At 40.8% G+C, this 16,166-nt stretch overlaps 1 protein-coding gene across 12 annotated transcripts in view; it reads right to left on the bottom strand.

Moving 5' to 3' along the window:
- The window catches only part of Ranbp3l (RAN binding protein 3 like), a 47,042-nt gene that overhangs the window by 23,073 nt on the left and 7,803 nt on the right, over nt 1-16,166 (bottom strand). For 8 of the 12 annotated variants that reach the window (XM_085676662.2, XM_087896923.1, XM_087896924.1 and 5 more), the window contains exon 1: nt 13,637-13,790. The exons of the other annotated variants lie outside the window; for them this stretch is intronic. In XM_085676662.2, the coding sequence (XP_085532788.2) occupies nt 13,637-13,775 (139 nt within the window). In that variant the 5' untranslated portion in view covers nt 13,776-13,790. Of the gene's footprint in view, nt 1-13,636; nt 13,791-16,166 lie in introns of those variants that run through there. 12 annotated transcript variants of the gene reach the window in all.

Genomic DNA, 16,166 nt, shown 5'->3' with positions numbered 1-16,166 from the left:
ACCTGCCGATCAGGATATGAGCTCTCAGCTACTGCTCCAGCATGATGTTTGCCTCCCTGCCACCATGCTCTCCACCATGACAACCATGTGCAAACCCTCTGAAACTGTAAGCAAGTCTCCAACTAAATGGTGTCCTTTATAAATTATCTTAGTCATAGTGTCTCTTCAGAGCAATAGTAACCCCAACTAAGACAGCAAACTTTGAGGTTTCAAGAGAATGGTGCCATCCCTAGCCCTCTCCCTCTTCCTCTCTCTTTCCCCCATCCTCTCTCTCTCTCCCTCCCTCAGTCCCTCCCTCCCTCCTTCCCCCCACGTCTCTCACTGCCTTGTGGTTATGGATCAAGATGTGAGCTCTCAGATGTTTCTTTGCTCTGCCAACAGGGACTCTAACCTGAAACCATTAGCCAAATTAAATGTTTTTTTTTAATAAGATGCCTTGGTCAAGATGTTTTACCACAGCAGCAGAAGAGTATCCAACACTTACCTTAGATAAAATGCAGGTGATTTCCAATGAATATAGTTAGTAACAGAAATAATACTCAGGGAAAGTGATAGTATGTAAGCAAGGAGAAAGAAAATCTCTTTAAGGAACATGTGCTGGTTGTAGGTGCAACTCCTCATACAGTAAAACAACATCAAAACCATGCTGTAAGAGTTCAAAGAAACTAAACAGAATCCCTTGTCTTTAGAACCTCATCAGGACAGTGCTTAAGAAATCTTTAAGAATAAAAATTTCAATAGGTAAGAAAACTCATCTGAGAATAGTTCTATTTACATTGTACCTTAAGATGCAAGCAGCTGGGCGCAGAGAATCATGCCTGTATCTTAGCTCTCAGTGGGTGAAGGCAAGAGGATTATGAAATAATTACCAGTATATTGTCTTGGGGTGCATTTAAAATGCATGGGTGCACGAATTGTATCCCTCAGCCTAATAAAACTCAATCTGAGGAATTTGGAGACTGGAGACCCTGTCTCCAAAAAAAAAAAGAAAAGAAAAGAAATCACAACCAGCATGCACAAGAGGCAGGCATGCACTATGTTCCACCCATGAAATAATCCGTCAGACTCATATTTTCTTCACTGAAGTTGTCATATACTAAACCATATTTTTAATATTTAGGTTAAAGATTAGTCTTCCACAATATTACAAAATAGATAAAACTCTGCCAGCCTTATTCCTCTTTCCCCTATTCTCTTCTCCCTCTCTCATTTCCTTCCTTAGTTCTTTGTTCAGTGCTGGCAACTGAACCCAAGGTCTGGGCAAGCACTGTCCCAGCACTGCTTGTACATTTCATTGTGAGACAGGTCTCAGTAAGTTGCCTGGGATGGCCTTGAGTTTGGCTTTTCCTTACTCTGCTTCCCAAGAAGTGGGAGGCATGGTCCTGCAGGGACTGGCCTGGCTTCTTTTGATTTTTTTTCTTCTGAGGTAAGATAATGGAGAGAAATCCACTTGTTCTAATGTGCATGAATGATTGATAAAAGTTTTAAATATCACCACTCTAAAAATCTTAAGAAACATTGTGTAGGAGTTAAAGCTTGGTCCCTGGTGTTAGGAATGTTGAGTTACAACTTGGCCCCAGAATTAGGAACATAGAGCTAAATGTGGCCACTGGCATCTGGGTTGTGTTCTAAGGTTTGCTTGCCAGGTCTCTTATAGACCTTTGGTCTCTCTACTTTGGTTTCCTCATTTAAACGAAAATGAAAATTATACCAATACTTAACTCATCGAGATTATATAAAAATTGAATAGGCTTTATAGACAGAGTTATCTTAGATTTTAATATGACAAAGAGAAGTCTTAAGAAAGAAGTCTGGGTACAGAGGTACATGCCTGTAAACCAGTGTGTGATGGACTAAAATAGGAGAACCACACATTTAAGCTAGACTGGTCCAGATCATCCCAAACCTCATAATGAGATGTTGGCTCAAAGAGAGGAAAAGAGGGAGAAGAAGAGAGGAAGGAAGAAAAGAGGAGAAGATGTAAGGAAGAAAACTAAATATCAGACACAATATTGATGCCCATCCTAAAACCCATAGCTGGCCTTGAAGACTGTCTTGGTTGGTGTTTCATTGCTGTGAAGAGACACCATGACCTCTGAAACTCTTATCAAGGAAAGCATTTAATTGGGGCATCGGGCTTAATTCCGGTTTCAGAGGTTCAGTCCATCATTGTCATGGCAGGAAATTTGGTAGCATGAAGGCAGACATGGTGCTGGAGAGGTTGCCTAGAGTTCTCCATCTGGATCTTCAGACAGCAGGAAGAGACACTGGGCCTGACTTGGGATTTTGACACCACAAAGCCCACCCTCAGTGGCACACTTCCTCTAACAAGGCCACCTCCTGATCCTTTCAAATAGCGCACTCCCTGGTGACCAAGTATTCAAATCTATGAATCCGTGGGAGCCATTCTCATTCAAACCACCATGCTAACCAATGACAATATGATGTTAATTAGCCTAAGTCAAATATCAGTTCAAGATCTCTCCTCTTAGCAGCCGTTATCAACATACTGTCAGTTCTCTGAGCCTAACAAATAAAGCTTCAGTTGAAGAATTTTAAGAAACTATCACACAATCACTGTGTACATATCAACAAATTCCATTCCCCATGAACACAACCTGTAAGTTAGTGTCTAAAACTCTACCACAATAACTAGTAATTCCCCAAGAACCAGTTGACCCAGAATAACTTCCTCTTCCATGTCACTGAGATACATTATTCGGTTCTTATACACGATCTTCCTGCTATCTTCTCTGAGAGCCAAATGACCTCCCATGTGGGGAGTGCTTTGCAATTCTGGCATTCTTATAATATGGAATGTTGGTTGATCCTTTGTTCTTTTATAAAATAAAAGAAACTGCTTTAGATTTGAGCTATAAGATTCCTTAGTGACTGAAAAGAAACAGTTCCAGAGAATCTACTCTAGACATCCATTATGAATTAGAATGATAAATGTCACTCTTATGAAGTAGCCTTATGGCAGCCATTATTAAAACAATGTGACTTCCTCTAGTCCTAGGTAAATAATACCTTGACTTCCCCTCTGCCAAAACATACAACTGAAAACAGGCAAAGTAATCTTCAATGGTAGCATTAAGGGGTTTACCACAAGGAGTGCTTGTAGCTTGGAGGCCATACTAGAAAATATGATGGCTACATTACTTGTTAATTCAGCAAACATTGAGTATCATCTTTTGTTAGGACTATGGTAGGTGCTAGAGATTCATAGGTTTATAAAACTGTGTTAGTGCTGGTGCAGCCTCCTTTCTCTTCTTGACACTGCCTACCTAGCACATGGATCAAAACAGTCTTCACATTTTGTTCCAACTAGGTTTTTCTCAATTCTAAGCAATTTTTCTTTCAAGAACAGACTCTAAGCATTTATCAGCTCAATGGGCCTGTAGTAGGATGACCCAGAATGAGAATTTAAAAATAAAACAAAGCCCTTAAAGTTATATTTTAAAAATGTAGTGTTTTCCCTCTGATAACGTCATGAATGAGCCCCTTTACTTTACAGAGATGTATTGTGAGGTGTCGAAGGCATGTTTAAGACTGACTGCTCTTAGGACTGGAGAGGGAGGGAGTGGGGAGAAGGGGAAGGAAAAGGGAGGTGGGGAGGAGGTGGAAATTTTTAATAAATAAATAAATTTTAAAAAAAAGACTCTGGGTTTGTGGTGAAGCAGTGCATTGAGATGGGAATGGCGAAGTCTATTCCTTCATCTCATGTTCTGGGGGCAAAAGAAATAGAAATAATGTACCTGGAGTCCTAGCAACCCCATCAGGGCCAAGCCCCATCGCCTATATCCATCCATTAGAATCTACCTATAAGGTTTTTACCGCCTCCTAATGGTGCTTCCTTAGGGACTAAGTTTCTAACCTATTGGCAATAGGAAATAACTGGGATCCAAACCATAGCCTTGGTATAAAGCCAAGACAGGTCTGCCAGCACAAATTATGCTCTAAATGGATACTATGCACCATCTAGCACCATGCCAAGGAAAATCTGTATCAATAACATCTTTTTCAAACCTGTTGATTCATCATATGTACACATGCACTTCTACTCTTCTACTTGCAACAACTGTGCAACTTTCCCGTTATTTTAATACATATCACAATTTCCCTATCCCAAAAAATTAGGTTGAATTAGAAGTCTTTGTCTCCACTTTCTATTTCTATATGTTTAGTTGACACCCAATCTGTTGAATACACTTCCATCCACTAAAAAAGTAGCTGGAGATTTTGCTGAGCTTAAAGGAAGGGATTTGAAAGTATCCAGTGAGCCACAAGAGGGCCTTGAAGGTAGAGAAGGAGACCAAGAGTGAAACAACTTTAGCCTGAGTCTGAAAGCCTAGTGACCATCAGGTTTCTGCTACTTGGCTCCCCAACCTAGAAACAGCATTCTTCTTATGGCAGCCTGGTAGTTGAGGGGATGTAGAAACTGAATCCTTATACCAGCCAGAATCAAACCACCATAGCCAGGGCTGGTAAACCATGTCTGCACAAACCTTGTTTGCCACAGCAGGAAAGAGGGTGGCAGCAACCTCTCTGCAGAGGCAGCCCTGCCAACTGGGTCACTCCTAATTGCCACCAGGACTGGAATTCTCCCCTTGTACTGCATCCTTAGCAGGCTCTGTGTGTTCCTCTCCCCTCCTTTCTGGATCTTCCACGGCCTGTGGCTATTTTCTCCTCCAGTTTCTCCCCTCAGGTGTTCTTTGTTCTCTAACACTTTCCTTTGTGCCCCCATCTTTTTCTGTCACTGCCAAAGCTTGAAGACAAGCCAGTTTAAGACCTGTTGACTCATGGTTTTTGTTTGATTTTTAATTCTTATCTCTCTGTGTGTCTCTCTCTCTGTCTCTTTCTCTGTCTGTCTGTCTCTCTCCTCATATGTCTCAAAGGCTTACTTTTAACTACTAATCCTCATGCCTCTACCTCCTGAGATCTGGGATTACAGGCATGCATCACCACCTGGCTTATGTGAGTGTTCCTGTGTGCATATGCATGCGTGTGTGTGTGTTTGTGTGCATGTGTACTTGTGTATATAAAGGTTGTTTGAACAAGTCATGCATGTGGGGGCAGCTTCTTCTTAAAACTCTTTTTTGAAACAAAGCAAAATTTCTGTGTCTAACATCTATCTCTCTGTCCTTGATCCTTCCTGTATGCACAGATCTCCTTACATACCCAGACATGACATCTCTCTCTATGTGAACATGTTACAATATACCAGACTACAAGTTGTATAGAAAACACTCATTTAAACTTGGATTCCTTTTCCCTTCCTCTGGGTCCTAAGCTGTCAGCAGTGGAATATTACTTTGTGGTAGCTCTGGTGGAATGGGTCTCATCTCAAAATGGCATTTTGTTTTTACTTCCTTATTCTTAGCCCGAGTTTTCTCCTGCCTCCCCACCCCAAACCCCTCTTTAAAACAGTTTAATATCAATATGGTCCTGTATTCAAGCTGTGGCCAGAAGTACTCTTAGACATTCTTGCTCCTCAAAATGTAGTCCTTGGGCTGGTGGGCTCAGTGAATAAAACACAGCATCAGGATTCTCGGGACTCGTTTAAAGTCAGTAATCCAGCACTCCTGTGACAGGATGGAGAACAGAGACAAAAGAATCTTTGGAAGTTTGTGAGCCAGCTAACGTGATGTTTGTAGCAGTGAACAACGAAAGACCCTGGTGGAAGGCAAGGGCCAACACCTGAGCTTGTCCTCTGGCCTCCATGTGCACACACATGCATAATATACTTTACAGAAGCATCACACACATGCACACACACACACACACACACACACACACACACACACAAGTGTGGTGGACATAAACCAGCAACATTAACCTGAGTTTGCTAGAGATTCAGGCTGAGTTAAAATCTATATCCTGAACCCTTTCTTGGTGAGTTAGTCATTCAAGAAGTCTGGACGAACACAGGATTTCTGTGAACCATGGTCAAATTCATAAGGATAGCAGCAGAGACTCTTGAAGTCAGCGAGCAACTCTGTGGGATATGATAAGACTGCTGGTAATTAGTGAGGAAATGATGTCATTCCAACCACACGGTACGGTTGAATATGGTTCAGTGTAAATTCATAGGCCACTCTAATCAATTTAAAATGAATCCCAATGTTGCAGATATTGGAATGTCACTATTGATATTGAAACTAATTAAGGTTTACATGATTTCCCTTGAGATGTAGAAGTTTGCTGTTTTAAAAATACATCTGGAATCTGTCTGCTTTTCATGAAAAATATTTAGATGTCATTCCGTGAGATTATTAAACATTAATTAAAATGTTCATTTCTGAAAAATTAGCCTAGAAGCATACATTTCACCAAAAGTTTTTGTCACGTTTCTAAGAGTCTTCAATAGGAATTTGAATCATCTGAAGTCTCTAGTGTGAAAAATGATCACATCTTTAGGAAAAATAGGCAATCATAGCAAGTGACCTCAATTGCTTCATGGACCCCTGAAAAGGGTTTGGTTTTTGTTTGTTTGTTTGTTTGTTTAAAGAAACAGCAAAATAAGCAAAATCTAGAGCTTTATTAAAATCTCCCAAGGATGTTCTGAGAAAGGCAAAACATAATCCCAAAAGATGGAATTGGTGTGAACTCATACATGATGTTCTGTAGCATTTCTACCACGCAAAGGGGAACTCTGTGAAATGCACACAGAAATAAGCAGCAAATTGCCTGATAATATTTAAGAACCTGCCTTTATAGATGAAGATGGTGGGACCACAGACTCTTGTATCATTATTTACTATGACAGTGAACTCTCATTTCTATTTTATGAGACAGGACCAGAATGAATCAGGCAGTCTGCATGGCAGGTTTTCAGCCTGGCTTGAAGCACTAGCTCAATGAGTCGGCTCCCTGCAGCCCCTTCAGGCTGGTCATCCCTGCTGGAATTATGAGCAATTTGTGTATTACAAATGTCAGCTGACTGTAAGACATACAGAAATATGCTAAGTAAAGGGAGGAAAACCCTTTCTCCTGGCTGTCTAATTCTGCAACTTTAAAATGCTACTTTCCATTTTTGTTAGAAAAGGAGTTATCAACTGCCAACTGTAGGAGAGTTAGTTCTTAGTTTGGATTCATATCTAAGTAGTATGTCCTGAAAAGAAGAAAGTGAAGAGCACTGTTTCCCTGCTTGCGACTACTAAGTCATTTTTGGAAAAAGAATCATTTCACAGTAGGACACTATAGGAGATGAGAGAACTCTGCCACACTGAAGACAACCAGTACCACCCAAAGCCAGCCTAGCTTGTCTTAGTCCCAAACTTGTTAGCTTCTTCTGCTGACAACCTTCAAGAGATCCATCTACATAAGTTCCAGAGACCCTCAGTCCCTTCCTCATGGGTTTGTACTCTGGTCACGATATAGACAGAGGCCAATTTAGAAAATCAGCAGCACAGGAATAAGGACATTTTTTATTTGCACAAGAAGCATCTGATAGTGTCCAGCACAGGCTGGACCATGATTCTGGAAATACATGAAACCCTTGAAAGTTCTGTGTTGTCTGCATTTTCACCCCAGCCACGAAGTCAAACTGTGCAGCTCAGCTATGAGCCATCTGTGTCCATGGTTGTAGCCAATGTTTTATTTATTTATTGCATTTAGTATCAGAAGATTTTAAACAGCAGAGATCCAGTGATAGACCAGGGACCTAAAGGAAACCAAATACTACTACTAAAACACATAGCAATAAAATGACTCCCAAGAGAATTTGATATATCCATAGGTCAGTGTCGCACTTCATCAGAGAAGCTTCTTTCTACTGAAGATGGGAACAAATACAGAGACCCACAGCCACAACTGGACAACGTGCAGAGTGGAAAACCTTGGAATACTAAATGGAATGAATGTTTCCATCAAATCCCTCCCCTCAAAGTTCAGGGAACCCTGTGGAAAAGGAAGTGGAAAGACTTTAAGAGCCAGAGAGGATGGAGTACCCTCAGGAAGCAAGGCCTTCTAAAAATAGCTGGGCTGGTGAACATATAAGCTCACAGAGGCTGTGACGGGATGCATATGATCTGCACAGGTCTGGGCCTGATGGGGTCCCAGTGCTGAAAAGGGAAGTGGACCCAAGCCCACATCCCTAACCCAAAAACTAACTCCAATTGATAACTACTTGCAAATAAAAAATTAGTTTTCTCCAATATCTCCAATTCTCACTGGGTATACAAACCACTTTTGGGGCCAGACCCATGTCCAGCAATAAATGGCCAGCATAAAATTAAATCAACGGCATTTTGGGTGACCTTTGTCTCATAATGCCTTGTCAGGGTTTTGTATTTTTTCCCTTATAGGACTTTTGCATATATATTATGGCTTCTAGCTTTATGGTTTTATGGGATTTTTGTGTGTGTCAGTATGTGTCTCTGCATCTATATGTGTTTGAGCTTTTTCTTCTGTCTGTTTGTCCTATTCTGGTTTGTTCTTGTTTTATCTAATTTTATTTTATAGATATTTTATTTTATAGATATATTATATAGATATAGATATAGTTATTGTTTTTAGATGCCGGTTTGTATCCTAATGAGAGACAAAAGAAAGATTTCACTGAGTGGGAAGGATCTGGGAGGAACTGGAGGAGGGGAAACCATAATCAGAATATATTGTATTTGGTACTAAAAAGTGTTTTCAATAAAAAAATGCAAAAGCAAAATAGCCAGCAGTGAAATAATGAAAAGAAAAAGGTATCCTCATATTTTTAAGTTTACTTCTTAATGCTTTCTAAAAATATTTATTTTCAATAAATGAATAAATTTGGTTTTTTGTGGATTTTACAACAAACTGCACTACATATTTCAACACCAAGAGACTAGTCTTTGGATAGATGTCCTTTCTTCCTTCCCTCATCAGGGCAGTACCAGAACATGAAATGCTTATGCAAGTCCTGACTTGTCTCCCCCTGTTCGCCTTTTGGAATGTTTAACTGGATATGACCCCAGCAAACACTGTGAACATTAGACCTGGCTGAGTTCTCTGGCTTCGCCTTTATGCACTGGCACAGTACAAAGACTTACAAGTTTGCATCTATTTTAGTTCTTGTAAACCATATTTAAATATAGTCATATTTGACAAATAAATAAATGATTACCAGGAGCCAGTGCTGCATGTGTATTCCTGCACAGTGATTTTTGACACTTCAGTTATGCAAACGGAGTCTATTCTTTTTACTGTTACGTGTTCATATTCTGACTCCAAGGAGCTTTGTTCCAGAGCACGTGCAGGTGAATAACTAGTGACCCCAGCCACTCAATATGTTGAGCCTCGGCAAAACAGTAACACAAGAAAATATTACCTTTTGCAAGAATATACCGATTTCTCCGTAATTTGAAGGTGCTATTTTGTTATCAAGAAGATTGCTGTGTTATGTGCCTCTGTGAGAAGGGCTCCTGTAACTTTAAATGTATTTATCAGAGGATCTGTGGGCCTCTGGAGTGATAATTCCGGAGTGATCTGCTTGCTCTTTCTCTACACTGTTGCCTCATTTGGGCCTGAGGGTTAATACGATGCAGAATGTGTCCCTGGATGTGCTTGGTCAGCCAGCACCATTTGGAAATACATATTTCATTTGACAGCATTTGTAAGTCACATTTTTTCCCTCAGAATAGCTCACAGTGTGACAAAGCTTCCATTTGCTGTAATGGAGCCTCACTTTGCTGAGGGAAGAGAGAGCAGAAATACAATCTAGGTTTCGTGGGACCCTGAAGATGTGTCCTGAGCAGGCACACGGGTTCAGAGTGCCTTACTCTTAATGTTAATCTCAGCTAACTGTCCAGCAGTGTTTACTGTTAAAAGTTAGCACATAATTTTGATGCAAAAATATCTTCTTCATAAGAATTAAACCACTATTCTAAAACACTGCTGATCGGTTACCATATATCCATGCATTGAATTCAGATAAACTTGCATCCTTCCCTCTCAGCAGACAGATAACACTGTTTTTAAATTCCTTCATGATTCACAGAACACAATCATGATGAAGATGATGAATGTGAGTTTCTCAGTTCTCTAAAGCCCACCCGTCTCTGTTTTGAGTCTTTGAGCAAGGGGCATAGCACAGTGCTCTACTGTCGTCAGGTCCTCGCGGGTCTAGCTAGAGGAAAGGAAGCCAGCCTGCCACCATTTATGTGACCTGAAACTTTCTCAGGAAAGTTGAAAATGGCCCTTTAGATGTAATATCACATGATCATTGGTGTCTCGGAATAAATCAGTCTTGGAGAATTGGAAAACATTATTCTAATTACGTGATGACGTTTTAATTATTCTAAGTGGCGGAATACACAGAGCAGAGCATTTGCCACTTTAACATTTTAAGGGTGTAAAATGGCATTAACCACACTCACACCATAGCTAAGGATCACCATAACACTCTCTCCAGAGCTTCCTCCGCATCCTTCACCAGAGATCTGGCTTCATTTAACAGTAAATGCCTCATTCCATAGACCTTCCCTGGCCCTGAAAACCACCATTTAGTTTCTGGTTTTGACATTTCCACATACTTCAGAGAAGTGGGGAATTCAATATTTGTCTTTTAAATTTGTCAGTATTTATATTTAAAATTGTGTGTGTGTGTGTGTGTGTGTGTGTGTGTGTGTGTGTGTGTGTGTGTGTTTAGCACAGTGTACACATGGGGGAGTTGGTTCTCTTTTTCCACCATGTGGGTCGCAGAAGGGGAATTCACATCATCAGACTTGGTTGCAAGTGTCTTTACCTGATAAGCCCTCTTCCTGTATCTGTCTTTTATATCTAACTTATTTCACCTAGTATAATGTCTTCATCCATATAGCAGCAGAGGCTGAATAATGCTCAATTATTGATCTGTCTATCTGTCTGTCTATCTTTCCATCTATCTATCTATCTATCTACCTACCTACCTATCTGTCTCTCTCAGGGGTGATGAAGTACATAGAGTATTTATAGCTTTATTTTAGGGGTATAAAGTGACATTAACTATACTATATTATATAACACATTGCATTTTTAATCTATTTGTTCATTGATGGATATTTAAGTCTTCTTTAAGTTTTCTCCCTCATTTCTTTGACGCATTTGGCTCCATACATCTAACATCTATATGCCCTCACGAACCTCCCATCTTCTACTGTCATTTCTTCTCCCCCGCACTCTTACACACTCACTGTGTTGTCTACATGTTTAACATTAGAATTATTATATGTCAGGTCTATTTTCTTCTACATATGCAGCATTGGTGACTGAACCTAAGGCCTTAGGCATGCGAGGCTTGTATAACTACTGAGCCACACAGGGTCCCTAAATACTCTGCTATGTTCAAATGAAATTAATCTGCAGTTACCACATCTTAAATTCCCTATGAGGTGTCAGCGTCTACATAGCTGTACACGATGCAGTTCTTTGTCCTAACCACTGACCTTGAGCGCAGTTTTCAGTTCTAGTTTAAGACTTGTGTATAATGTCTGTGGGACTAAGTTATCTTTGAAACCTTGACACGCAGCAATTTACGAATGCCAACCACTTGAATGAACTATTTAGAGAGTAGATCTTTCCTTTACTAAGGGTGCGCTATGATCAAGGATGATAGCAGTATTTTAAGCTGAAAGTGGGAGAATTGCTCACAGAGGCAGAAGGAAGTTTCACACGTCTATGATAATACATTTTAGACTTTTTTCATTCTTCTTCTGTGTCTTTAAATTTGTGGCTACACTTGTTTTTTAAAACACCCTCCAGACTTTGCTGATATTTCTTCACAACTCTCTTTAGTTAAGTTTAGCTTAATTCCATTCTCAAAATGAAAAGCAGTGGAAAAATACCTTAACTCTACCCATATTTGAGAATGAAACACCTTATAAATAAGTTGTCTTATTAAATAAACAGAATTCATAGTCGGCAGTGCTAGTATGTCTTGCCTGTGGTGGGCTTATTAACACACCTATGAAAATGCACAGTGTGCACACACCTTTATCTATATCCCCATTCTCTGCAGGTGACTAAGGACAACCCAGACAACCCCAGATCAAACTGGTCTACTTCTCATGTTCTTAGACTTTTTCCTCATTTGGCTCTTTCTCTTTAAATGGCAATGCCCTGCTCTCTTTAAAACTTGTGTGCTTTTCTGTCAGCCATTCTATGGATTTAACCATGATCCTCATGCTGGCTAGGTAAGTGCTCTTCCACTTAGGTGTGTTTGCAGTCCTCCTTTTCTTACTTTACTTTGAGACAAGATCTCACTAAGTGGCCCAGGTTACCCTTGACAGAACTCGCTCTTAGGCCAGGCAGACTTTGAGCTTGGTGACTCTTTTGCTTCAGTCTCTGGAGCAGCTTGGATCATAAACATGTGTCACCAGGCCTACTATATCCTAGCTTCTAGCAGACTGTATTGGAACAAGAGAAGATTTGATGCCAATTGCTTCAGGATGTCATTGCACAGATCCCTCCAGATCATTGTCCCTGGCTGAAAATCTAGATCATGTTCCTATGAGCAGTTAGCTGGCTATCACCATCTCTGGCAGGTGAGGTATCTGGTCACCAGGTAGAAGGAATGCAACTTGAGAAAGAGTAAAGTGTTTAGTACATTTTAAATCCTGACTTTTGGGTATTTTGCTAGATTTGCCCATCCACTTCATTAAAAAGCAACTCAGGTGTGAAATTTCCTTTGCCAAAATGTTGATTAAAATTTCAAGCTGAGTTAATGATTTAGTAGAATAGCTGACCCAACATTTGAAATGTCGTCTCCTGGTTTAGTTAGAAAAGAAAGCTGGGCCTGGGACTGTAGCTCTGTAGCTGAGCACTTGCCTAGCATGCATGAGACTGTGGCTTCAATCTTTACACTGTCAAAAACGAAAGGTGAATTAATTACAATAGTGACCATTATTCAGCCCCTTTTAAGTTTGTATGTTTGAAGAATCAAAACCCGTACCATTTCTCTCAAGCCATTTCAATCAAGTTAAAAAAAATGGTGCATTACTTTGCTTAATACTTCATACGATGTAAGACAAGGGTTCTCAGCATTAAACAAAGCTGCTAGCCTGGCCAGCAAGTTGTTGGCATAGGACCCATAGGTTTGCAGTGACACAGTTATATTTCTTACTGGTTTTGTTTAGACTAAAAATTACCCTCCTGATTTCAACTGGATGTGCTTCAAATCCATACAGAATTTAACTGGTGACTTAGTAGCAGCCTATTTGAAGCAACCAAACCACAGAACTAGTTCAAGGGCACCAGCTATCAGGGCAGCTCTTTCACAAATTTACCTGGAACAAGCAGTGAGCATGGCTCAGTCAACCCAGACTCAGGCCTGACTCAAGGTTATCTTTGCTACCTTTCATAATGAAATAAATAAACAAAGTGCTTAGTGGTGTCTGGAATATAACAAATGTTCCATAAACACAATTTGTTTATAGGTGATATGTGAATGCTGTGGTATGATCTAAGATACAAACCTACTTTTCTGCTCTCAAAAAGGTTGTAAAACATTCATTATTAACATGGCAATACTAGTGGTTGTCTCCTTAAACCACAGTATCTTGTAAGTCCCTCACATAACACAGAACAGAAAATAAGGATTGCGGTTAGATTAGTACTATGTTCCCTTCCCCACTTGTGGCCGCACACGGGTACGTGGGCTGTAGGTATGCCGAGGTCTTACCCTTCATCCCACGAGGCCAGCTCCAGACTCCACCTCTGAGCACTGTGCAGACTTTATCACTGTTGTGTGTTCGCCTGTTAGCAGAACTCATGAGCATGTACTTTTCCCTAGGATAGCCGCGACTGGCTTCAGAAGTCATCAGCAAAGGTTTATGATTTACGCTGAAGGCTAGCCAAAGTTCACTGTCTTTGGTGGTATCTGATGGCACACTGGGGTATTTATCCCCAAGGGGCTGCTTTCAACACCAGGAGACTCTCGTGACTAGCTCCGCACTTATCTCTCTCAGCGTCAGAAAATGTGAGAGTTACTGCAGCAAGTGCCAGAAATCAACTTGTATTGAAATTATTGACATTAAGAACCTTGGATTATCTAAGCTATTTAGCAGTACCTTCTAGTCTTGCACAAATGGGTGGAAGGATCTGGCAAGGCACAGAGTCTGTACCCAGGATCAGTGTCCAGTGCTTTGACTGCAAGGTCCAGTGTCCGTTACTGAACAGGAGACTTCCTAGTTCCTGCCTAACTGCACAGAACCCTGTCTGCAGAATGCTGTCTTAATTGAAAAGATGTAATGAGATTACTAAAAGCACAGGAAGTTTGGAGCTTCATATTAACTATTTCATTCTTGTTTGCACATAAATGCTTGCTTGATAAATGCCCGCCAGTCCAAAAGAGCTTGGCCTAAGACTTACTTTATTCTAACATGGCAATACAATTGTCAGGGAATAAGTTTTTACCTCATCTCTAACTTTTTGGTGGTTACCTCGCCACAAAAATGCAAAAGCCCAAATTAGTATGTAGTCAGTCCCATGTCATTCAGAATCGAAACCGAAGACCTTATATAAGTGCCTTCCATCCCTTCTCTCAGTCTTACTCCGTCCTTAAGACCCACCGAAGCCAACTCGGGCCTCAAAGCGCTGGTACCAAAGTGTGACCTGCAGCAGCCACACAGCAGATGAGAACGTGCTAGAAAGGAAAATTCTCAGACAGACCATTCCCACCCCCCGACATTCTAGGTGGAAAGTCACCACAGGGCAACCCAGGAACTTCCAGCAACTGTGCCCATTTGATGGCTGGTTGGTTAGCTTTTGAATCAAAGCCTTGCTTTGTAACCCAGGTTAGCCTGAAATTTGCAATCCTGCCTCTGACTCTCAAGTACTAGGTGCAACCCCAAGTTTGGGAACCCCATCTGACGCACCGTTGTATAACAGACCCCCAGATATTCTCAGATATTATTGTGAGTTTTCTGTTCTGTTGTTATGGTCTTAACCCTGCACTAGGCTCAGTGTGTGTGTAGATAGTCGTCCCCGTACATGCAGGCAGCGGGGTAGCGAGGTTGCGCTAAAGCCAGGGAATGAAGAACCAAAACCGCACACAGAGTCTAACACATCAGCCTCCCTATCTGCTTCTGCACCAAGCTAAATAAACCCAGAGGGCTGCGACCCAGTGTTGCGCAGCTTTCTCCCTCACTTCCTGCCGGTCTCTGAACATCCCTCTTTCTTACTGAGTCCTGCCTGGTTATTTAACGAGCACCTCCAGTAGGACACACTCTGTCCTTCCCATTCTCTTTCTCCGTTTGTAGAATAACCACTTAAACTACATATCTTATTTCTTTTCTTTACTGTCTGCCCTTTGGCCTGTTAGAAAGTGGTGTCAGGTGGTCAGGAAGTTCTGACTGCCTTGCCCGCTAGTACCTTAACACAGTACTTCATGCCAGAGGTTCAGAAAACATCTATTTAATAGAATGAGTGAGGTTCTTCCTGAGTTTAAGCAAGAGGAAGAAGTTAAGCGGGGGGAGGTTCATGAAATAGTCCATTTTTGCTGTTTGCTACAAGAATATTAATGAGATACCATAGATTTAATGACTCTAAATGATGTTCCATGCCAGACAGAGGCCTTAAAAAGCAAAATGCTAAGGTCTCTCCCTAGCTATTTTTGGGGGCTCAGGGGATCAAATTTAATACTTTGTCCATGCTTATCACCTAGACCACCACTAATCTCTACTCTTAGCCTAAGTCATGAGACAGTGGGGTTTTTTTTAAATCATATTTCAATTTACCTGTCTTAATCTCATTACTTTGCTAATTTTATATTACTGTGCTATTAATATAGGAGTTCTCAGCTCAGGCATAATTTAAACAACAAAGCTAATTAGTAAGCTCTTATAGAGTAATGACTCACATTTCATACTGAAGGTTTGATAGTTTCTGAGCTGAGCTGTGGCCACACTGCCAATAGGATATGTCCTTTCTTCTTCCACGAGTAATTCAAATTCACCAGGACACTCCAGTTCCTTCGTTATTCACTGAAGTTGCCAAGAGAGGCCTGGAGGCAACTTTAGCGAGCAGAACTTTCCAGGCAGTCTCACACTTAAAAGCAGGGAAGGACAAATACCATGCAATAGAATGCATGAGTAAGCTGGACAATTGTATATCTTCAAGTAACCAAACCTCCATCCTGATGTAAGGCAAGTTCGCTACCCAACAAGTTCCTTCATTTCCTGTTTGAGTATTTTCCCTACCTTGGGAACAAC

The sequence above is a fragment of the Myodes glareolus genome, chromosome 15, assembly GCF_982192425.1.
Source record: "Myodes glareolus chromosome 15, mMyoGla1.1, whole genome shotgun sequence".
NCBI classification, from domain to species: Eukaryota; Metazoa; Chordata; class Mammalia; order Rodentia; family Cricetidae; genus Myodes; species Myodes glareolus.
The sequence above is the reverse complement of the archived record's forward strand: the minus strand, read 5'-3'. Positions and strand labels throughout refer to the sequence as shown.